The 25937-nt window shown below is 33.9% G+C and overlaps 1 protein-coding gene and 1 long non-coding RNA gene across 3 annotated transcripts in view; one reads left to right on the top strand and one right to left on the bottom strand.

The window, feature by feature from the left end:
* LOC117326387 (translation initiation factor eIF-2B subunit gamma-like) overlaps positions 1 to 25937 on the bottom strand; it is a 68994-nt gene that overhangs the window by 30462 nt on the left and 12595 nt on the right. The window contains exons 1-6 of one of the 2 annotated variants that reach the window (XM_033883134.1): positions 24008 to 24103; positions 15470 to 15659; positions 8130 to 8278; positions 6053 to 6218; positions 3000 to 3105; positions 2556 to 2642 (exon numbers count right to left, since the gene is read on the bottom strand). In XM_033883134.1, the coding sequence (XP_033739025.1) occupies positions 2556 to 2642; positions 3000 to 3105; positions 6053 to 6218; positions 8130 to 8278; positions 15470 to 15629 (668 nt within the window). In that variant the 5' untranslated portion in view covers positions 15630 to 15659; positions 24008 to 24103. Of the gene's footprint in view, positions 1 to 2555; positions 2643 to 2999; positions 3106 to 6052; positions 6219 to 8129; positions 8279 to 15469; positions 15660 to 24007; positions 24104 to 25937 lie in introns of those variants that run through there. The other variant, XM_033883135.1, reaches the window with a different exon arrangement.
* LOC117326388 lies at positions 20493 to 22494 on the top strand. Its single transcript, XR_004532480.1, has 2 exons — positions 20493 to 20612; positions 22325 to 22494. It is a non-coding gene; the product is annotated as an uncharacterized LOC117326388 (long non-coding RNA).

Below are 25937 nucleotides of genomic sequence, written 5' to 3'. Positions count from 1 at the left end.
TTTCGTTCTTTAGAAGTAAGTACAGTTTCGTTCGTTTTTGGGTGTTATCAGGGCAAAGATAATAAATCCAATACATTTTTGAGACAGAATAAGACATTTCATGCATTTCTGAAGTATTTTTTAATCTTTAAAAGCAGACAAGTTCGTCCGGTTTCTTCTTGATTATGACTTCTGCTTCCATTTTAAAACTTTGAAAGTCGCTTTTTAGCATTTGGGACACGGAAATGTTGATCGTTAGTCCCGTCTGACAGGTAGTCGCTTAATTCATGTCACTAGTATAGTAAATAACGTTGGGAGGAAAAATACGGTCGTTTAATTCAGGTGGTCGCTAAGGCAGGTTTGACTGTATATAGCCAAAGTTTTAATAATATACATTAAGAAAATTACATACATACCAATTAACTCAAGTATACTTGATTTCATGCTTCCAAGGATAATGTATAACAACAAGAGGCCCAAGGGCCTTACAGTCATCTGACTCTAAATTAAAGACCCTTATACTATTGTAGTATGCAGGTATAGTGGTACTGTTGGCCATGGTGGCCATCTTGGAATTTGGATCAACCCGAAAAATAACAACACTTGATCAAGACTATCTCATGATCATTTCTGGTAAGTAAGAGCTGAATCCCACAAGTGGAATTTGAGAAGAAGTTTGAAATAGGTGTTAATCAGGAAAACCATGATTGTGGAATCATGTTACAAAATGGCCACCGTGGCTGCCATGTCAAAAGTTTTTACGATGCCAAAAAATAACAACACTTTGTTGACTCTCTTTCCTTAACATCCTCACCAATTTCCAGCTCAATGGCACCAGTGGAACTGGAGAAGAAGTTTAAAATGTGTTTCTCAAGATTGCTGCCATGGTGGCCATCTTGGAATTCTGACCGCCCTGAAAAATAACAACACTTACTCAGGACCATCCCAGCATCATTTCGGGAAGTTTCAGCTCAATCCCACTGGGAACTTGAGAAGTTTGAAATGTGAAAAGTTTACGCACGGCGCACAGCGGACGGCAGACGGCGCACGACGACGGACAAATCATGATGACAATAGGTCATCATGACCCTTTGGGTCAGATGACCTAAAACACAAGAATTCACACCATCCTTCCTTTAGTATGTTTGGCTCCTCTCACTGAGGGCTCTAGAACGTTTAATTACGTTTAAAAAACAATCTGTTTTAGACAAGCGTTCATTTATGACAATTCACTGTTCACAGTTTGTGTCAACCTATCAATCTGTTGTTAATTCTCAAAATCAATGTTTCCCTTTCCCGGCACACTGTTCATAAAACATACTACTGATACCATTCAGAAAGTTTATTTTTTAAGGACAGCGTTCACGTGTGAAGAACTCTTTTTTAAGGTCTCTACTGCTATATTTCTCGACTGGAGTGTTCATTCTTGAGATATCGTTCAGTTTTCCCCACCCACCATTCAGTTTTGGTGTCACTGTGTAGTTTTAAGTTTTCTTTGACTCGGACTATTCTATTAACCAACAATGCCAGTACAGCCGCCCATAGCCGCTGCATCTAACTTTACCTGGACAGCATTCATGCGCGATGACCTAGCTCAGCTAAGCATCCAGGGGCAAAGTGGTCATCAGTGACGCTGCCTGACCTAAACTGAACTGTAAATCCTTAAAGATGAATGCTTGTTTACAACAGAACGTTTTTTTAATGTAATTGAACGTTCTAGGGCCTGCAGTGTCACAATCTGCCTACTCCCAGGGAGTCACATCTTTCTTTATATATCATTACAGGCATATACATAAGTCTCTTTCACTTTACAAGAGGCCCATAGGGTCTGTATCGCTCACCTGGTTGGTTACCTATATTTGTTGATGTCAAACAATACTATATATGGTTATGGGGTTGGGATCTCAACAATTTCAAAAATATATACAAGAAACTAAGACATTGGGGTTGGGGAAAGACCCCAGGGCCTATTCTTACATCATGATTGTGTTGATCTACTTTATGCCCAACAATGCTATATATGGTTGTAGAGTGAGGATCTCAATAGTTTCAAAGATATATCAAAGAAACTAATTAGTCCTTAGTGGTGGGGGAAAACCCCGGGGCCTATTTTTACATCAAGATTGTGTTGATCTCTTTATGCTCAACAATGCTATATATATGGTTATTGGGTTGAGACCTCAATGGTCTCAAAGATATTTGATAAAAACAATGGCCAAGGGGCCGCGGTGGCCGAGTGGTTAAGGTGTACCGACACTTAACACTAGCCCTCCACTGGGTTGCGAGTTCGAAACCTACGTGGGGCAGTTGCCAGGTACTGAACGTAGGCCGGTGGTTTTTCTCCGGGTACTCTGGCTTTCCTCCACCTCCAAAACCTGGCACGTCCTTAAATGACCCTGGCTGTTAATAGGACGTTAAACAAAAACAAACCAAACAAAACCCAATGGCCTTAACAGTCATCTGACTCTAAAAACCCTTGTACTATTGTAGCAGACATACTCAGCAAAATTATAAATTGTTTATCTTTGTCATCAATTTTGTTTTAGCAAACTAATTTGATGTACATAATTATTTACCTTGAATCTAGAAAATCCACAACCCATTTCTTCATAAGGTACATATGACAATCAGTAAGTCCTGATTTTATGTTAAGACAAGGATGTCTGCAAACAAAAACAACACTGAAAATACATGTCTACAATTTCTCATCAAATTGATTTAATATGCTTAAATTTGAAATAATTATAAGCATCCTGTATTAGCTTTAAAAGATAACTGATCATTAATAATACATCATGTATGTAATAACTAATAACTGTTACACTGTAACTGCTTTGATATATAATTTATCAAAAACTATATTCTATAATTCCTTTGCTAAATTTCTGCTTAAAAATAAAAAGTTGTTCTCGTGTTTTAAAATCACTTAAGTAACTATGTAAATTGCTATTTGTATAGATGTTGAACTTTCTTGTCTTAATTAAAAGAGGCAACATTATTGCTACATTTTCAATTCTCACCGTTTTAACGTAGACTTTCGGAATTTGATATTTTCATCTAAGTCTGCCTCTGATGCCATGAATAGAACTCTATCAGCTTGCTCATCGAAACCAATGAAATCTCTCTCTGAAAGATTAACAGCAATATAGTAATTCATACCATTAACGGTATGATTTTTAGTCCTCTACACACAACATATATGGTATATGTACCAAAGTATACGCCTGTATTGTTACAGTATCATTAATGGAGTCAACTACATATAAAACCAAATCCGGGGCTCCGAGTGCCTGCAGCATCAACCTCAACCCTCTATCAGCAATCATGGAATATATAAAGGTTACACAACAAGTGATTGTTGGATATGAAATTTATTTCACACTTGTAAGTTATTTTTTAAAAGTTGCAAAAGACACGAACTTTAGCGAGTGTCTTTTGTAACTTTTAAAAAATAACTTACGAGTGTGAAATAAATTCCATATCCAACAATCACGAGTCGTGTGACCTGTTTCTACCACAATAATATCGGCTTTAATCAAAGGGAAACATGGCCAAGTATAATTTTGCGTACGCAAATAAAGTGTACCGGTGACGTCCAGGACCTGGTGATGTGACGTCATTCGATTATTGATGACGTTAGTAACAATTGCAGCTTAGGTCAAAGTTCGAATTATTGACCAATCAAAAGACCGGAAGGTCATATACCACTAGTGGTATTTAACATATATTTATCCAACAGTCGACACATTTATAAAATGGCTTGAGAGTGGAATAACACAGCATTTTGTGGTAGAAACTGATTTATATAAACATGTAAAATATTACCCCATTTTGAGGCACGACTCTCGTAGTAGTTTTACATAGATGAACATTCCATGATTATACAATTTCCAAATACCATAGATAAATAGCAACAGGCCCAACCCAATGGGCCTGTATCGCTCACCTGGCTCTACAGCAACTTTGAAGTTGATTTAGGTTATTTTTGAAGATACTATGCTGATAAGAGTAGGCTAGGTTTATTCATGTCAATAAATTTTCTAGTCGTTCATTCCAGCATACTATTGGCCAAATATCAGGTCTCTTTGCTATCAAGAAATCATAATGTTTAGCCTATTTGACCTTTGTGACATTGAATGAAGGTCATGGTCATTCATTTGAAATAACTTGGTAGCCATTCATCCCAGCATGACACATAACCAATATCAGGTCTCTAGGCCTCTTGGATTTTGAGAATCAAAGTACGTATCAAGGCCACTCATAGGTGTTGTGCATGAGGGATTGAAATACCGGAGAAAAGCTTTTATCAATATGTAAATATAAAATGGCATGTAATAAGAAGACATTTTTATTGATTTTATGTGCATTCCTGAATGTTTTACTGATGATTATCCTATGTCATTTTAACAAATTGTATTTACTTTTAAAAGGCCGTGGTTGTGTTAAAATTGTGATGAACAGTGAAGAATTACGTTTTTAAACCTCACTTGAATTGGCATAATATGATTAAGTTTAATTCTTAGATCAAGTAATCCGTGATGTCCGTCATGTTTCTTGATAACCACATCACGATTCCCGATATACAAGATTCTTGTGAATTACTCTCCCAGTTTATTTTGGTTTCTAAGTTTTCTAAATTGTACTCAATTTACTGCTGTTTTTTTTCCTTGTGTAATAACTGATCTGTACCTTAATAAGAGATCTGACAACTTTCGTTACAAGAAACTCGTCTCGGAAATTTAATTTGTTCCTGATTAATAGGCCTACCTTATCTGTTCAGGTGACCTGTTGAATCGCACATGCATGTTATATACTTTGTGCAAGCATTTCACAATTGACCGATTTAAAACATGCAACCTCTTTATTGCTATCAGAATCTCCGTTGCGGAAACAGGCTAATTTTCGGATTCGCCTCATAATCACTTCAACCAACTCAACCAGCATGGCCATTTTTGTGGGGCATATTTCTCAAAAATGACAAACTAATCAGAAGTATTCTACTTTCATTTTAAGTATCGAATGTAAAAACAATCAGAGATTTCACTTATCTATTTCCAATTGCAAAATCAGAGTCTAAAACAGTATTCAACAGCCGAGGGCCATTTTTATCAACCCAAGAGCTCAAAGTGACTTTTCAATGTCGCATTAGCTAGAGTTTATACAAGTTACCTCCCCTCGCACAACCAGGAATAAAGCGTAATAATTTGCACAGAAAATATATATATAGCTCAAAATACTCCGGGTTAAATTAGGTCATTGTAAACGATTTAAGCTGTTTTTCTATAAATTATATAAATTCGAAAATGTATTCAAACAAATAAAAACTTGTATCATATTACTTAATCACAAACAAAAACACTTCGGGGAAGGAGACAAGATTGTCTAGTGTGTTGTTTTTTGGGAAAAATTATTTCAGTCCAATCCTGAACTCATCGGGATTCATCATTGAAATAAGTGACATATTGATTCCCCCGAGAGTTCTGAATGCATTTGTTCTACGGAAATTCTAATTTGGCAATGACCACTTTAGGTTGCTGTTTTGTAGCACTTAAAAAGTTGTTCAAAGGAAAAAGTTGATGATGGAGGAACAACGCACCACAGGATTAGCTCATTTGCCCTCGGACAGGTGAGCTACACGAATGCTGGATATTGCTAAAGCAATACATGTCCCCTACCAGCCCCCGGTAAATATAGTTATAGTGATCTTGACCTTGAACCCCTGAAACTCTAACTCAATAGGTAGCTACTGATACTGAAGTAACATAGTAACCTTGAAGCATGGTTGAGAAAACTGAGTGGACGGACTGACAGATGGACAGGGAGGAAACTTATAGCCCCACTGAGTGGACGGACTGACAGATGGACAGGGAGGAAACTTATAGCCCCCCCCCCCCCCCCCCCCCCCCTCAGTTTCATCGGTAGGGGACTAGAAATAGATGACAATCTAACATCTTGCCCTTTTTAGTCAAGCCTTTGACCTCAGAGGGCTACAAAAATGAGGAGGGGGTGCTATGTTTTGACAGGAGATTGATTATCTAAATATAAACATGGTAAATGATTGTTTAGTAAGTACCTGATCCTTTCTTTGCCTTTGGCCCTGGAGTCGGTATATCTCGGTACTGAGATGGAAGGTGGGACAACAACATTGTCACAGTGGCGTCATATTTTCTGTGAATGTTGGCTATTTGATGAATGGAAATGTCTGTTATCAAGTCACAACTGATGATCAGCAAGTCTCTCTGTAAAGACAGAAATGAAATTGACGAAAGTGAGTTTTTTGTTCACAGTTTAGATACCGATAAGATAGAATGGATGACAGTGAGTTTCCGTTTCGCAGTTTAGATGCATACGGTATGTATATAAACTGTGAACAGAAAACTCACTTATAAGGCTGTAGAATGCATGCAAATTAACATATTCTGCCTCAAAATTAACATAGTGTTGATTCACTCTTCAAAGTAGAAAACAAAGTGTACATAAGCTCTATCACAGGGTTTAAGAGAAATATTACACAGTATCAGATCAAAGTTCTATGGTGTTTCAGGGTTTTTTTTCCAAATTTTACATTCAAAACAGTATAATCTCTCCCTTCTTCAGCTTTGTAAACTCTGACTGCATTAAAATTAGCATAAAGCAGTGGAAAAGAGCTCAGCGGATTAATAAGGGAAAGAATCGATAACATAATCATGACATGGTCTCTTTGTGACGTTACCGGAACGTCAACTAGACGGCGCTATTTTCGAAGGACTGATCTGCGCAATTTTAGCGTTTTCTCCTATTTCCAAATGATCTCTGTACAAAATTCTAATGTCAAGTGAGTGTTTTGTCAAAAACTAAACTGCAGCTGAATATTGCGGAAATGAGTGGATATTTAACTTCTCCACAAGGTAAGCTAGCAACAAATGGCTGAAGCGTACAGTTCCTATAGAACAATCGACGACATCACTACTAAATCTGTGTTGATTCCTGCTGTGCTTGACAACCATAGTTAATGTGTGATGGAAATTGTGGATTGTGAATATATTAATTAAAATTGAACACCTCTTCAGGGAGGAACCTGAAACCTGAAATGGACCATGAAATTTACAATTTTGATAAATCTCCTTAAGATTTTTCCATTCATGAAGAGTATTTCCCTCCAGGAATTGATCTAAGATATGTTATCGATCTGACGTCACATTCATCTTCTACATGTATACATGTTTTCTCCATGTTTTCTCTTCACTTCCCTTCTTTAACGGTCATTTGATTAAAGTGACCTTGAACTTTGTTGGTCAAGGTCAACTATTTGCACCACGAACTCATGCTGTAAATGTGCTAATTATCAAGTGTATGTTTCACAGTAATGAAAAAAAAAATTAAATTGCAATTTATGGATAATTTTGAATTTTTGCAGGAAAACATTCTTCAAAAGGCCATATCTGCCTCATTTTTGATGATTTGACCTTGAAATATTGCATGCACCTTCAAAAGAACAGGTTCTTTAAAATGTGACCCAAACAAATCATTTTGAAAGAATTTTCAATTTTTCAATTTTTTCATCATTTGACCCCTGTGACTTTGAATAAATATATTTTTTTCGAGGTGCCATATCAGTTATCTTCTGATGAACATAAAACTTGCACATTTTGTTTCAGTGGGTCATGTTCTTTCAAATGCTAATCAATTTCCAATGGAAATGAACAAATTATGCAAAAATATGTGAGATTCCTATATAAACTATAGTAAAACATACCCCCTCCGCAGGGGTAATGCAACACCAGCGGCCATGAAATATAGAATTTTGATATAGCAACTTAAGAATATTCCATCCATGAAAAATAGTTCAGGAGTTTTTGAGAAGAAGTCGAAAATGTGAAATGCTAACTAAAGACGGACAACGGAAAATGCACAGCGCACAACAGACAACGGATGAAGGCAGATCGAAAAAGGTCACAGAGGTTAATTTGCTTAGGTGATCTGAAACATGTGAACTGTAAAGTCTTGGTGTTTGAGTTCTCCCTGCCGTAGCTGGTTTCGGACCTGGACTCATATATTGACAGTCTCGTGTTCCTGAGTAGAACGTCTATATATATCTCAAAAATAGACACAGGCTGCACGGAAAGTAGGTAGAAAAGAATGCATGTGTACAACATGAGGACCGACACTACCTTGATTTTGTCCTTGATGTGTCGGAGAGAGTCTGCAGTACCCCAGTAATTGGCGTCTGAGATGCTGACTAAGTCCGTCCTGAGCTTCACTCCTACCAAGGCCTTACGTATTTCTGCTGCCTGAGAATCAAGCACTACAATGATAGCATCTGAAAAAGATGATCTCACTGATTAAGAATCTTCAAAATGATGATGGCATGGTTTGGCATACAACTAAAGATTCGACATATAAAGGTATTGTTAAACAAGAGGCTTAATGGGCCTGTATCACTCACAAGGCTCTACAGAACTTTGAAGTTGATCTAGGTCATTTCTGCAGATATTATGCTGAATACCACTTTATTCAAATATCAGATTAGGGTAGTTTTATTCATGTCAATAAATGTTCTAGTCCTTCATTCCATCATACTATTGGCCTAATATCAAGTCACTTGGCTATCGAAAAATCCTTGTTTCAAGATTTAAACCTATTTGACCAATGTGACCTCGAATAAAGGTTAAGGTTATTTATTTGACTTAGTAGCCTTCCACCCTCAGCATGCTACAAGCCCAATATCAAGTCCCTGGGCCTCTTAGTTATTGAGAAGAAGTTGTTTGAAGATTTCAGCCTATTTGACCCATGTGACATTGAATGTATAGGTCAAGGTAATTCATATAAACAAACTTGGTAGCCCTTCGACCAAACATGCTAGAGGCCTAGTATCAAGTCCCAGGGCTTCTTGGTTATTGAGAAGAAGCTATTTGAAGATTTTAGCCTATTTGACCAATGTTGGTTATTGAAAAGCAGTAACTAAAAGGAAAAAGTGGCAGCTGGACGGACGGACATACAATACCTTGTTATAAACATACAAACACTGTTATAAACACACAAACACTGTTATAAACATACAAACACTGTTATAATTATAAACATACAAATCTTGTTATAAACATACAAATCTTGTTATCAACATACAAACACTGTTATCAACACAAACACTGTTATAAACATACAAACACTGTTATAAACATACAAACACTGTTATCAACACAAACCTTGTTATAAACACACAAACACTGTTATAAACATACAAACACTGTTATAAACATACAAATCTTGTTATAAACACACAAACACTGTTATAAACATACAAACATTGTTATAAACATACAAACACTGTTATAAATATACAAACACTGTTATAAACATACAAACACTGTTATAAACACAAACCTTGTTATAAACATACAAACCTTGTTATAAATATACAAACACTGTTATAAATATACAAACACTGTTATAAACATACAAACACTGTTATAAACAAACAAACCTTGTTATAAACATACAAACACTGTTATAAACATACAAAACATGTATCAACACAAACTTTTAAACTACAAACCTGTACATACAAACACGTTATAACACAAACTGTTATAAACACAAACTGTTATCATAACATAAAACACTGTTATAAACAAACTTGTTATAAACATACAAACACTGTTATACATACAAACTTTATAAAAACAACACTGTTATAAAATACAAACATGTTATAAAAACAACTTATAACACAACTGTTATAAACAACAAAACTGTATAAACATACAAACACTGTATAATCAAAACAAACTGTATAACAACAAACACTGTTTACACCGTAAAACACTGTAAAACAAACTGTTATAAACAATGATAAACAAAACACTGTGTATAAACAAACACTGTTATAAACATACAACACTGTTATAAAACATACCTGTTATAAACAACCTTGTTATAAACTACAAACACTGTTATAAACATACAAACACTGTTATAACATACAAACAGTTATAAATACAACACTGTTATAAACATACAAACCTTGTTTATAAACATACAAACACTGTTATAAAAACTGTACAACACAACTGTTATAAACAACATTTAAAACAAACCTGATAAACACTACAAACACTGGTTATTAACATACAACCTTGATCATATAAAACAACTGTTATCAACAACAAACTGTTATAACATACAACACTGTTACAAAACAAACACTGTTATAAACACAAACCTGTTATAAAATACAAACACTGTTATCACAAACATGATCACAACACTGTTATAAATACAAACACTGTTATAACATACAAACACTGTTAAATACAACACTTTAAACACTGTTATAAACATACAAACACTGTTATAAACTAAAACATGTATCAACACAAACCTTGTTATAAACAACAAACACTGTTATAAACATACAAACACTGTTATACAAAAACAAACACTATAAAAACAAACTGTTATAAAACAAACACAAACACTGTTATAAACCAAACACTGTATCAACCACTTGTTATAAACACACAAACACTGTTATAAACATACAAAACACTGTTATAAACACACAAACACTGTTATAAACATACAAACACTGTTATAAACATACAAACACTGTTATCAACACAAACCTTGTTATAAACACACAAACACTGTTATAAACATACAAACACTGTTATAAACAAACAAACCTTGTTATAAACATACAAACACTGTTATAAACACAAACCTTGTTATAAACATACAAACACTGTTATAATTATAAAAATACAAACACTGTTATAAACATACAAACACTGTTATCAACATACAAACACTGTTATAAACATACAAACACTGTTATAAACATAAAAACACTGTTATAAATATACAAACACTGTTATAAACACACAAACACTGTTATAAACATACAACCACTGTTATAAACATACAAACCTTGTTATAAACATACAAACACTGTTATAAACATAAAAACACTGTTATAAATATACAAACACTGTTATAAAATATGACTACAACTGTTATCAAACACAAACCGTGTTATAACACACCAAACACTGTTATAAACATACACACACTGTTATAAACACACAACACTGTTATCAACATACAACCACTGTTATAAACATACAACACTGTTATGAACACAAACCTGTTATAACCACAACAAAACAATGTTATAAACATACAAACACTGTTATAAACACACAACTTGTTATAAACATTCAAAACACTGTAAAACACAAACCTTGTTATCAAGTATACAAACACTGTATCAACACAAACCTTGTTATAAAACATACAAACACTGTTATAAACATACCACACAATGTATAAACACACAAACATGTATAAACATCTAAACACTGTTATAAACACACCAAAACACTGTTATAACACATACAAACAATGTTATCAACATACAAACATGTTATAAACAAACAAAAACAGTTATAACATACAACCCTGTTATCAATAGACAAACACTGTTATCAACATACAACCACTGTTATAAACATACAAACACTGTTATGAACACAAACCTTGTTATAAACACACAAACACTGTTATAAACATACAAACACTGTTATAAACACACAAACCTTGTTATAAACATAAAAACACTGTTATAAACACAAACCTTGTTATCAATATACAAACACTGTTATCAACACAAACCTTGTTATAAACATACAAACACTGTTATAAACATACACACACTGTTATAAACACACAAACACTGTTATAAACATCTAAACACTGTTATAAACACACAAACACTGTTATAAACATACAAACACTGTTATCAACATACAAACACTGTTATAAACAAACAAACCTTGTTATAAACATACAAACACTGTTATCAATATACAAACACTGTTAGAAACACAAACCTTGTTATAAACACACAAACACTGTTATAAACATACAAACACTGTTATAAACACACAAACACTGTTATAAACATACAAACACTGTTATAAACATACAAACACTGTTATCAACACAAACCTTGTTATAAACACACAAACACTGTTATAAGCATACAAACACTGTTATAAACAAACAAACACTGTTATAAACATACAAACACTGTTATAAACACAAACCTTGTTATAAACATACAAACACTGTTATAAACACAAACCTTGTTATAAACATACAAACACTTATAATTATAAACATACAAACACTGTTATAAACACACAAACACAGTTATAAACATACAAACACTGTTATAAACATAAAAACACTGTTATCAATATACAAACACTGTTATCAACACAAACCTTGTTATAAACACACAAACACTGTTATAAACATACAAACACTGTTATAAACACACAAACACTGTTATAAACATAAAAACACTGTTATAAACATACAAAAACTGTTATAAACAAACAAACCTTGTTATAAACATACAAACACTGTTACAAACATACAAACACTGTTATCAACATACAAACACTGTTATCAACACAAACACTGTTATAAACATACAAACACTGTTACAAACATACAAAACACTGTTATCAACATACAAACACTGTTATCAACACAAACCTTGTTATAAACATACAAACACTGTTATCAATATACAAACACTGTTATCAACACAAACCTTGTTATAAACACACAAACACTGTTATAAACATACAAACACTGTTATAAACACACAAACACTGTTATAAACATACAAACACTGTTATCAACATACAAACACTGTTATCAACACAAACCTTGTTATAAACACACAAACACTGTTATAAACATACAAACACTGTTATAAACAAACAAACCTTGTTATAAACATACAAACACTGTTATAAACACAAACCTTGTTATAAACATACAAACACTGTTATAATTATAAAAATACAAACACTGTTATAAACATACAAACACTGTTATCAACATACAAACACTGTTATAAACATACAAACACTGTTATAAACATAAAAACACTGTTATAAATATACAAACACTGTTATAAACACACAAACACTGTTATAAACATACAACCACTGTTATAAACATACAAACCTTGTTATAAACATACAAACACTGTTATAAACATAAAAACACTGTTATAAATATACAAACACTGTTATAAACAAACAAACCTTGTTATCAACATACAAACACTGTTATAAACACAAACCTTGTTATAAACATACAAACACTGTTATAAACATACAAACACTGTTATAAACATAAAAACACTGTTATAAATATACAAACACTGTTATCAACACAAACCTTGTTATAAACACACAAACACTGTTATAAACATACACACACTGTTATAAACACACAAACACTGTTATCAACATACAACCACTGTTATAAACATACAAACACTGTTATGAACACAAACCTTGTTATAAACACACAAACACTGTTATAAACATACAAACACTGTTATAAACACACAAACCTTGTTATAAACATACAAACACTGTTATAAACACAAACCTTGTTATCAATATACAAACACTGTTATCAACACAAACCTTGTTATAAACATACAAACACTGTTATAAACATACACACACTGTTATAAACACACAAACACTGTTATAAACATCTAAACACTGTTATAAACACACAAACACTGTTATAAACATACAAACACTGTTATCAACATACAAACACTGTTATCAACATACAAACACTGTTATAAACAAACAAACCTTGTTATAAACATACAAACACTGTTATCAATATACAAACACTGTTAGAAACACAAACACTGTTATAAACACACAAACACAGTTTATAAACATACAAAACTGTTATAAACACACAAACACTGTTATAAACATACAAACACTGTTATAAACATACAAACACTGTTATCAACACAAACCTTGTTATAAACACACAAACACTGTTATAAGCATACAAACACTGTTATAAACAAACAAACCTTGTTATAAACACACAAACACTGTTATAAACATACAAACACTGTTATAAACACACAAACACTGTTATAAACATACAAACACTGTTATAAACATACAAACACTGTTATCAACACAAACCTTGTTATAAACACACAAACACTGTTATAAGCATACAAACACTGTTATAAACAAACAAACACTGTTATAAACATACAAACACTGTTATAAACACAAACCTTGTTATAAACATACAAACACTGTTATAAACACAAACCTTGTTATAAACATACAAACACTTATAATTATAAACATACAAACACTGTTATAAACACACAAACACAGTTATAAACATACAAACACTGTTATAAACATAAAAACACTGTTATCAATATACAAACACTGTTATCAACACAAACCTTGTTATAAACACACAAACACTGTTATAAACATACAAACACTGTTATAAACACACAAACACTGTTATAAACATACAAACACTGTTATAAACATACAAACACTGTTATCAACATACAAACCTTGTTATAAACACACAAACACTGTTATAAACATACAAACACTGTTATAAACAAACAAACCTTGTTATAAACATACAAACACTGTTATAAACATACAACCACTGTTATCAACATACAAACACTGTTATATACACAAAAAACACAGTTATAAACATACAAACACTGTTATAAACACAAACCTTGTTATAAACATACAAACACTGTTATAAACATACAAACACTGTTATAAACACAAACCTTGTTATAAACATACAAACACTGTTATAATTATAAACATACAAACACTGTTATAAACATACAAACACTGTTATAAACATACAAACACTGTTATAAACACACAAACACTGTTATAAACATACAAACCTTGTTATAAACATACAAACACTGTTATAAACATACAACCACTGTTATCAACATACAAACACTGTTATATACACAAAAAACACAGTTATAAACATACAAACACTGTTATCAACACAAACCTTGTTATAAACATACAAACACTGTTATAAACACAAACCTTGTTATAAACATACAAACACTGTTATAATTATAAACAAACACTGTTATAAACATACAAACACTGTTATAAACATACAAACACTGTTATAAACATACAAACACTGTTATCAACATACAAACCTTGTTATAAACACACAAACACTGTTATAAACATACAAACACTGTTATAAACATACAAACACTGTTATAAACAAACAAACCTTGTTATAAACATACAAACACTGTTATAAACATACAACCACTGTTATCAACATACAAACACTGTTATATACACAAAAAACACAGTTATAAACATACAAACACTGTTATAAACACAAACCTTGTTATAAACATACAAACACTGTTATAAACATACAAACACTGTTATAAACACAAACCTTGTTATAAACATACAAACACTGTTATAATTATAAACATACAAACACTGTTATAAACATACAAACACTGTTATAAACATACAAACACTGTTATAAACACACAAACACTGTTATAAACATACAAACCTTGTTATAAATATACAAACCTTGTTATAAATATACAAACCTTCAAATCCAGCCTTTTCCAGCATGTAAACTGGGTACAGGATCATTGGTAGGTTCCCTATTGGTAATAAGGCCTTCGGGTATTTAGCAGAGTTGAGGTATGTCATTCTTGACCCACGTCCAGCAGCCATGATGACAGGTTGGAACTCCATGGCATTCATGGTCTAAACACTGTGTTTTCAACTTTCTACCTAATATATTACAATAAAATAGGCTGTCATTAACAATATATTGTTATAGCATCCACAAGGAGTTAAGGACTCCCCTGGCATACTAGCTAGTATAGTCAATACATACTAGCTAGTATAGTCAATACATACTAGTTAGTATAGTCGATACATACTAGCTAGTATAGTCAAAACATACTAGCTAGTATAGTCAATACATACTAGCTAGTATAGTCGATACCCTTATTTTGATTTTGGTAGTTTCAATCAAGGAAAACATAAACCACTACCTTGAATGCACAAGGCATAAAACGAGGGTCTATATGGACAGAATAGAACACTGACATGGGACTTAATGGGTAAATATCTTATTTATCCATATATGACTTATTGTCACCCCCAAATTTTTTCGGTGTCAGATAATTCAACATTTCATACAGTAGTGCACTCTGACCCTACACCAGACATGGTGTCAGAATACAGGTTGTTCCGGCCACTCACTCCAACCCTACACCAGACATGGTGTCAGAATACAGGTTGTTCCGGCCACTCACTCCAACCCTACACCAGACATGGTGTCAGAAAACAGGTTGTTCAGGCCACTCACTCCGACCCTACACCAGACATGGTGTCAGAATACAGGTTGTTCAGGCCACTCACTCCGACCCTACACCAGACATGGTGTCAGAAAACAGGTTGTTCAGGCCACTCACTCCGACCCTACACCAGACATGGTGTCAGAATACAGGTTGTTCAGGCCACTCACTCCAACCCTACACCAGACATGGTGTCAGAATACAGGTTGTTCAGGCCACTCACTCCGACCCTACACCAGACATGGTGTCAGAATACAGGTTGTTCCGGCCACTCACTCCGACCCTACACCAGACATGGTGTCAGAATACAGGTTGTTCCGGCCACTCACTCCCACCCTACACCAGACATGGTGTCAGAATACAGGTTGTTCAGGCCACTCACTCCGACCCTACACCAGACATGGTGTCAGAATACAGGTTGTTCAGGCCACTCACTCCGACCCTACACCAGACATGGTGTCAGAATACAGGTTGTTCAGGCCACTCACTCCGACCCTACACCAGACATGGTGTCAGAAAACAGGTTGTTCCGGCCACTCACTCCAACCCTACACCAGACATGGTGTCAGAAAACAGGTTGTTCAGGCCACTCACTCCGACCCTACACCAGACATGGTGTCAGAATACAGGTTGTTCCGGCCCCTGAGTTGTTACGGTCTGGCCCTGTGTCCGTAGTTGTTCCAGCCCCATGCATGCTAATATATAATATTCAATGTATACTTAATGTTCAAAATTTGATTAAGATTTATTCTATTTACTTATATGTTACTATATTCTATTAATGTAAAGGAGTGAAATAAAAAATCAAAACCTACTTCGAATAGTTTTCTTTTCAAATACCATGCTGTAATAGCAAAATACACCTGTAGGTATTACATATTCTTTAGTTATTTATATATGATATCTATTGTGAGATATATTTTATAATTACATGTATACGTATACCTTGATATAGATTATAATAATTAGATATATTTGATCTTTACATGTATATATTTGCTAGGTTTATTTGATCATCAACATATTATGTGAATGGAATATGTTTTGAGAAGAAGTTGTTTGAAAATTTTAGACTTAAGTTGACCCATGTGACCTTGAATGTAGGTCAAGATCACTCATTTGAATAAACTTGCAATTGGAAGCCCTTCACTCCAGCATGATACAGGCCAATTATCAAGTCCCCATATCATGGAATAATGCAGACATTTAAATTGATTTATAAGTTTGTAATAATCCGATACAGGAATAATTTGTATAAGGTTAACACGTACATATTGGGTTACGGTACAGTAGTTAGGTTAACACGTACATATTGGGTTACGGTACAGTAGTTAGGTTAACACGTACATATTGGGTTACGGTACAGTAGTTAGGTTAACACGTACATATTGGGTTACGGTACAGTAGTTAGGTTAACACGTACATATTGGGTTACGGTACAGTAGTTAGGTTAACACGTACATATTGGGTTACGGTACAGTAGTTAGGTTAACACGTACATATTGGGTTACGGTACAGTAGTTCTATTGACATCAACTAATTAGTACTTAAGGTGTGTAAAAGGAATATCTTATTTTTGTTTTAGCTTTCGTATCATAGGTAGACGACCTAGTGTCCTATTTAGAGATGACATGGCTATATATATATAGCTAAAGAACTAAAGCTGGACGGTACAACAATGGACCTTCCTCTGCCAGAGCAGTCGTACAAAAAATAACTGTGAAAATAGTTTATACAAATCATATGTTAGTATTGTAAATGAAATTATAAAAATGTTGTCACAACGTTATACAAATATAGCGGCGAAATGCTTTGTCATACTAAAAAAAGCTCTAGCGATAATATATCAGAATGGTTTTTTTTTGTTTTAATTACTGCAACAGACTTGCACCAATGCTTCAATGGAAGGCAGGCCGGACCATGCTCCACGTCTACCTGCTGGTACCACTTCTTCGGAAGGAATTCAACACTGGTGAATTAAGTCACCGGGTGCAGAGGAGGAGCAGGCCCTCACCTGACACCGCTGTGCCAAAATCCAGTTGCGTGAGAAGAAGGTAGAATAGCTCTGGACGGAGTACGAGAACCAAACATTAACGACATTAGCGTTTCTCAGGGCAGTTTCTTAGCTTTGTACTCCTGGATTTCCAGAGTATAAAATGTTTATAGTCATTTTAGATAATTTGTGAAATGTTGTGGATGCTGTTAAGAAGGATTTGGATTTAGTTTTATGTCCTAATTAATTATCTTAACCAGAGACCTATATACTAAAAGTATTTTATGATATGAAAAAAAATTAATGTATGCTTATATTGATTGATATTTTTCTATCTCTTTTATTGCATGTATGTTTTATAATATTACAGGTACATGTAGTAGCCATCTTTTGATTGTATGGAAATAAAGCCAAATCTTGACAAAGGAAGGTGTTGATTCTCATTTTGTAATATGTATATATACTTTCATATGTAATAAGATTTGTAATCATAAATTTATAGTGGAATCCGGTAGATAGAATAATATTTGTTGCAGTGTACGTGTCCCAGTCAAGGAGTCCAATTCACTTTTCAATTTTCTTTACTTACAATACATGTCCTATACAGAGGCTTATCATAAAAATATTAAAAATGTATTGAGCTTACCAGTTACGATGCAATCAAGGTTTTCTTGGACCTAATACACAATGTCGCGAAAACATCACGATAATTAGATTCCTTTAGCCATCATGTCATACATTAATGACAGATCTAGAGAGAAATATATATTCCAATTAAGGGGCCACACCCTGTACTGAATAAAATGGTTTCTGCTAAATATATGTTTACAAATACTATATCAGTAATCCATCAAAGATCATTCAGTGTAATCGAATAAGGAAAAACACAACATGGGGGTCGGACCGATTAGGTGGCCGAAACGATTACGGACCACAGGGGCATGTCTAGTCTTTACTCCTATACGTATATATATATATGAGGTCTTATTCCACCTGATTACATTGGTGGATATTGCGACCTCATATCCCTTCAGCGTGTTTTTCTTGTAGCTGCCAGCGCCCTGATTCTAGGGCGCGACGAAAAAGTGTCATAAACCATCTAAAACGATAATTCACGTTAACAAATATGTGTACGCTTACTTGTTGATGAAGTATCAATCCATTTATGCACAAACTGTTGATGGACACCTCTTAAATATAATTATATCCACAATAATTCACTTGCAACCTACTGTGTTAAATATTGGGTCACTAAAACAACTTTGCTGTTCCGGTTATTATAAAATACGGAATGCAAATAAAACGGAAAACGTAGCGTAACATTTTCACAGCGTTTCGTTTGTTTCGTCTATTTCAACTCCATATTTGGATAAACCGGAAATAACCTTGAGAGGTCACAATCAAAACAAGTATGGCGGTATATACAAATGGGACCTACGCTTAAACGACAAAAGAGGCTAATAATCACTGATCTTTGATATAGATATGGACACACGTTGTGTGACTTTGTGTATTTATGATAGATAAATAGAATAAGGTAGGTCAGATCATATGAAATGTGAGTAAAGATAACTTTTAAACGACTTTAATTAGGTGGGTCACAGCAACAGGTTTTATGTGCGGTGGTGATTAGAGGTTACATGACAGCCTGTCAAAAGTTTCCTGTCGTGTAAACCTCTAATATTATTGGAGTAGTCTAGTCTTATAAGAGCGAAGCTCTTCGGGCAGCGAAGCTGTCCGAGCGAAGCTCTTAACCGTTAACGTGCACGTATATACAGTATTCTAGTCCAGCTTCGCATAACGTCGTACGGGATGGTACAGCCTGAAAATTTTCTGCCGGAAGTGAGCGTGTGCAACCCGCTCCAGTTGTCTGCAGAAACTGTATAAAAAGTCGAACGTTACGTTAATCCAGTTGGTGTGTTCATAATGCTGACTAATTATTTTTGTAAAAAATATCTGTTTTAGTGTGCGAATAAAATGTAGCTCGAGTTATGGTTTCGAGGACGGAACTGGGAACATGCGGCATATTTCCGATGATTGCCGAAAATGTACCGAGATGTTGCACCCTCCATGTCGTTCCTAGGCAATGTGGTTGCTATATAAATCTAGCCAATCAGATCGCGAGGTCGATTGTCCGCCATTACCTCCGTCAACTTGTCGGACCATTCGGCTAACCTCGGCCGATTCCGGTACCCTTCATAGATGGAGTTACGGAATCGGCTGAGATGTGACGAGTGCTTGTCGGACCTCAGTTGAACACCGCGAGAATACATATGTAAACAGAAAATGGTGAAAACATGCCCGTGGGGAACTGGCAACAGTAACGGCCGATACCCTGATAGATTGGAGGGCGGTGTTGTATATTCTACAATTCATGGAACCTAAAACGTAAGTAAAAGCGACATCAAAATGAGCTGGAGGTGGGTGAAGGCATACAAAAGCATGTCAAAACGAAAGTAGAAGCAACAAGGTAATGTCACCGTTGTGAATTGAGTTGCTCTTGAGACAAATTTAATGAACTGCGAAGCAGTTCATGTTGAATTTGTCTCAAGAGCAACTCAATTCATGACCCCATGAAATCGTCCGAATCTAGATTCAATCCTTATATTTCAATTGTTTTTTTTCTCGAATAAAAAAGTCGGTCTAGATATTAATATCTTGTAGCTTGTGCAAGTCTAAATGCGGAAAAGCCCGAGGAGTTCCGGATTGTACATGTCTAGTCGGTTGAGTAAAATAGTCCGCTATTTTAGGATTGAAAAACAGTATTGCTTTGTCAAAATAAAAGTATTTAGCATATCTGGTCTTTCATAAAATGCAAGAATACATTATAAATTTGATAATTTTAATAATTATTCGATACTTATAACAGCAATGTAGAAAAAGTGAAATCGTTCCGTGGAAGGATTTTAACCATGTATTCATACGCACTGATCAGTGTTAATCTGGTCAAATTCATGAGCAAATGAAACAGATTAAGTTTGGTTGTTTCATTGAGTCAAACTTGAGTAGAAATTGAAATATTAGCTATTAATTTCAATAGTATGCCAAAATATTTGTTTCCATTGATTGCTCAGTTCATCTTGATATTTCAAAACTGAAAGTAGGATTTTGTTGTAGTGATGTACCATAAATTAAGCTTTTTTCAATAAATATGTATAATTATAATATTGTTAAGATCATGCCTTATACATGTATCAATGGTGCCCAATACCGTTTTAATTAAAAGATGATAATCTCTCAAATCTTACTGTACAGTTTGTATTTCTAATTCTACTATAGAACACAGTATATACATAAGGTTGGTAGAGACATTAAGTTTACATTGTAGTTACCAGCTATGTTACTGTTACCAACAATATTAATTACATCTGATTCACACTTAACCTTTCCCCCCCCCCTCACAAATTACTAAATGCACTGCCACATGAAATGTGTATATTACTGGAATGCTTACATTTGGCACTAATATTTGGGATATCTAATGATAATGTGATACTTTTTAATGGAACACTTTCCTGTTGATTATCATATTGACATTGAGTGAAAATGAAAATATTCTATAACTAAATATTTAATAAACCACATTTGAATCTATAAACCAGTCAAACATAATGGTGTGACAGCTTGACTAATTGTATGCATTTGATTTTCCTTCCTCTATAATAAACGTCGGTAACTACAATATAATACAAGTGAAATTTTGAAACTGTCTAATCTAATCCCTGAGTGTTATTAATCCATGACCTTATCCACCATCAGTAAACATATCTTATCCGACCCCACCCCCTGAGTATTCTAACCTTCCATGACCTTGCCTGATATGAATCCTGAGCTTTCTAATTTACCAATTAAAATACATGTAAAATGTATGTACATAGGTTTTCTATTTTCTTGTCTATAAAGTAAACAGCAAGCATGTCAAAAGACTTCATGTATAGGGTGGGAATAGCACATACATAGAATATATACATCCTATTTGTTGAGAAATTGTAAAGCATACTCCGGACATGTAGAAAAATGAAAGCTTTAGCTTAAGAGTGTTGTCATTAAATGAAAAATATGAAAGAAAAAAAACATTTGTAACTATTGTATTTTTTCAGATACAGCTTTGGAAGTTTTGTGAGCAGCAGCTTAAATAAAGAGGCTAGAACAACAACTACATAGATATGAGCTGCTGAATTTGCACCATGAACAACAAAATACTACATCTTTCTCAAGTGTTATATTGATAGTGAAATTAAGCAGAAATAAAATCGATTGACATCCTGAATTGTAACTGTTGTCTAGATTTTGTATCCATCCTGGATCCACTTCTGGTTATAACTAGAAATAACATTGTTAGACCTGTACTGTACTGTACTGCACTTTATAGTTTTAATTTCTATACAGGTTTGGGTATTACATATTTTAAATTACTCATTTAAGCTTACTGATTATTCTTATTTGTATCAAGGCTAATAAGGGTAAAATAATCAAAGACAATTAACAGTCTAGTGTCTTGGTTATAGCTCTGTCTACATCGGAACTTAACAATTGTTCCTCTAATCAACCACAGGGACATGTCTTGTCTTATATTAAAAAATAGCTAGAAATACCTATATAAATTAACATATATAGCTATTTCTGGTTACAAAATGTATTTATTTTTAAATATCAGACTAGACATGCCCCTGTGAATCAAGTTTACATGTTCACCATTGGTGTTGAAGTGATGCAATTTTATGTTTATCATTACATGATCATTACATGGTGATTTTTCTCAAAGACTGAGAAAGCACATCTGTACAGAAATGTATAAAAACTGGATTTTCTGGGAAGATTTAAAAAAAAAACAATTAAAATTGGTTCAAAACACATCAATTTCTAATTCCACATACAGGACACAATATACGCTATTCAATAATGGTTGGGCTACACTTTCTGAAGTGAAAGCAGCAGCAATTCATTTGGACATTCACATAAAAGTATGGTTGAAAGGAAGCAATGGAAATAATTGGCATGTATTCAATGTCATGCTTTGATCCTTCAACTATACATGGGTCCATATACCTACATTTGAACTGCTGTTTAGAAAACTCTCATTTTAGGTATATACAGAGATATATATGTCTGGTATATAAATCCTTTGCATGTTGATATTGACCATACATACTAAAAAAGCATTTCACAAGTTTCTGAGAAATAGCATCCTCAGAAAAGTCTTTCTGGTTTCCGGTTATTATTACTTTATGGCGAAACGTTTATCACTATATTTTTATGTTATACATTGGCATACTAGCTAGCTTCGCTCTTTTCGGGCATTGCCTGTTTCATATTATATAGGTATTTTTGGTTTTTTTCTTAATATAAGACTAGTGTAGACATGCCCCTGTGTACGGACGGGTCCATTAGAGGCCGGAACTACTATAGGTGGCCGAACTGATAGGGGCCAGAACGACTTGTTTCGTGTTGTCAGGGGCATGTGGTCAGGGCCAGTGCTATGATGAAAGCAGATGATCATACAATTTACATTATGTCCCCATGAGGCTAAGTCCGAGTTTACAATGGTCCACAGGTCCTAGCCTCGTCTGTCAATACACCCAATAGATTATTTATTGAATGTATTGACAGACGAGGCTATGACCTGTGTCTGTCCCTAACACCAGGCAGTGTCGGGGCCCAGAGGAAAAAAATATAGGCAATTGAATATGTATAGGCTGTGTAAAGTCAGAGCAAAGTCACGAGTGACAAACATAAATAGAGGCCTATATTTGAATGGCATTAGACGAGGAATATCTTCTCACCTTTAGTCACATATGCATGAAAATCTTCACAGCGGTCTGATGAAATTTCTCTTCGAATAGTTTTGAAAACTCTTGAGGGAAATTGTTTCCGTTACAAACGCAAAAATGATCTAGATTGGATATGAAATAGAAAAGAAAACAATAAACGTGCCACATATTCCGGAAAAGTTATTATTGTGATCGAATATTACACTGAAAATTCTATAGAAGTTGTATGAGCCAACGAGTAAACAAATGTAAGAGAATTTATTGATATCCATAAATCAATTTGAAATATCCATAAATCGAATTATGGGTATCCCCAGAGACCTATATAGTATATAGGTCTCTGGTATCCCTAAATCGAATTATATGAATGAACCTAAATTTACCACATTCATCTTACTCTTAAATGTTTATATCAGTCTTTCTCTCGTCCATTCTTTATTTTTCTTTCTTTCTTTTTAATTATTATAACCTGTGGTATATTGTGTCACATATCTTTTGTAATAAATATTTGAGATAAGATATTTATCATTTCATCCTTAAATTAAGTGTTTCCAAACAAAGTATAAAGATATTAATAGATATAAGTAGCACATGTATATACTTGTGATATCTGACAATGGGTTAACTTAATTCTAGTCAATAAATTTGTATTTGTTTATTATACCCTACTTGTATGCGGCCTGATCTTGTATAGTAATATACTTGTGTGTCTGGCCCCAATATATTTAAATTTGTTTATTTCATCCTTTACATGCCTTGATCCTATTTTTTGTTTCCTAACTAAAAGTATAAAGATGTTGATAAAATATGTAGCACAAATTTGTATATTCATACTTGTGTATCTGGACATAGCCAATATATTTGCATTTGTTTATTTTATTCTATGTGTCTCGATACATTTTGTTATTATCTTTTTTCTAGAAAACTGTTTGCTATTATCATTAATTGATAGACTGGGTGAGAGAATGGGTGAGAGTTGTTTGTGGTAAGTGTGAGAGGATGAGATGTGTAAATTGTGTCAGTTGTGTGGCGAGTGAGAGCCCCCCTGTGTGGGGACATGGCGAGTGAGAGCCCCCCTGTGCGGGGACATTGTTTATATTTTGAAGGCTGACCCCAAGGCCCCAACCTTGGCAGCCTTCCAACGTATACATGTTCTGGGGGATTAAATGTTTGTGTTAAATAAATAAAATAATTTGAGGAGAGGGATATTAAAAAGTCGAGAAAAATTTGTGAACAATCCAGAGTTAAAACAATCAAGTATGCTCATATCATTGATTCGACAATTCCTTATATCTATCTTTAAAAAAAATATCCATTTATAGATATCCATAGATAGCTGTTTCATTGTTACTAATTTAAATTTCTTAACGTCAATTCCTTTTTATTTTATTCATTAATATATTCTAGCTGTGGCAAGGAATTTGCTACATTATTTTATGTGTTTATTTCACAAAATGATTTAGGTAAATGAGTTGACGTTTTTACTGAAACTTATAGCGAACCGACGCAATTCAATTGCATATATTATACAAAAAATTCTTTCGTTAGAAAATGTTAGAAGAAATATTTATTCATTTATCTAATCGAAAATGCAACATCGTCGACAGAGTAATTTTGGATGTACCGATTTGAATATTTATTGTTCAGTTTGTGTTTTTTCACATTAGTTTTTACAATTTACTATCACACACATTCATAACATTTAGCTCAAACCCTAACATCCACCCTTACATATGGTATTATGTAGTCATCGATAGTATTACATCAATTATATCATCATCATCATCATCATCATCATCATCATCATCATCATCATCATCATCATCCTTTAAGTCAATTTCTCTATACATATTATGATGTTAAAGGTAAAGGGCTTATCTCCCTTGTTCATGATGTTCATGACTTTATTACTAGCCCTCCACCTCTGGGTGGGGCCGCGGTG

This window comes from Pecten maximus, chromosome 4 (genome assembly GCF_902652985.1).
Source record: "Pecten maximus chromosome 4, xPecMax1.1, whole genome shotgun sequence".
Lineage (NCBI taxonomy): Eukaryota > Metazoa > Mollusca > Bivalvia > Pectinida > Pectinidae > Pecten > Pecten maximus.
This window is presented reverse-complemented; position numbering and strand designations above follow the sequence as displayed.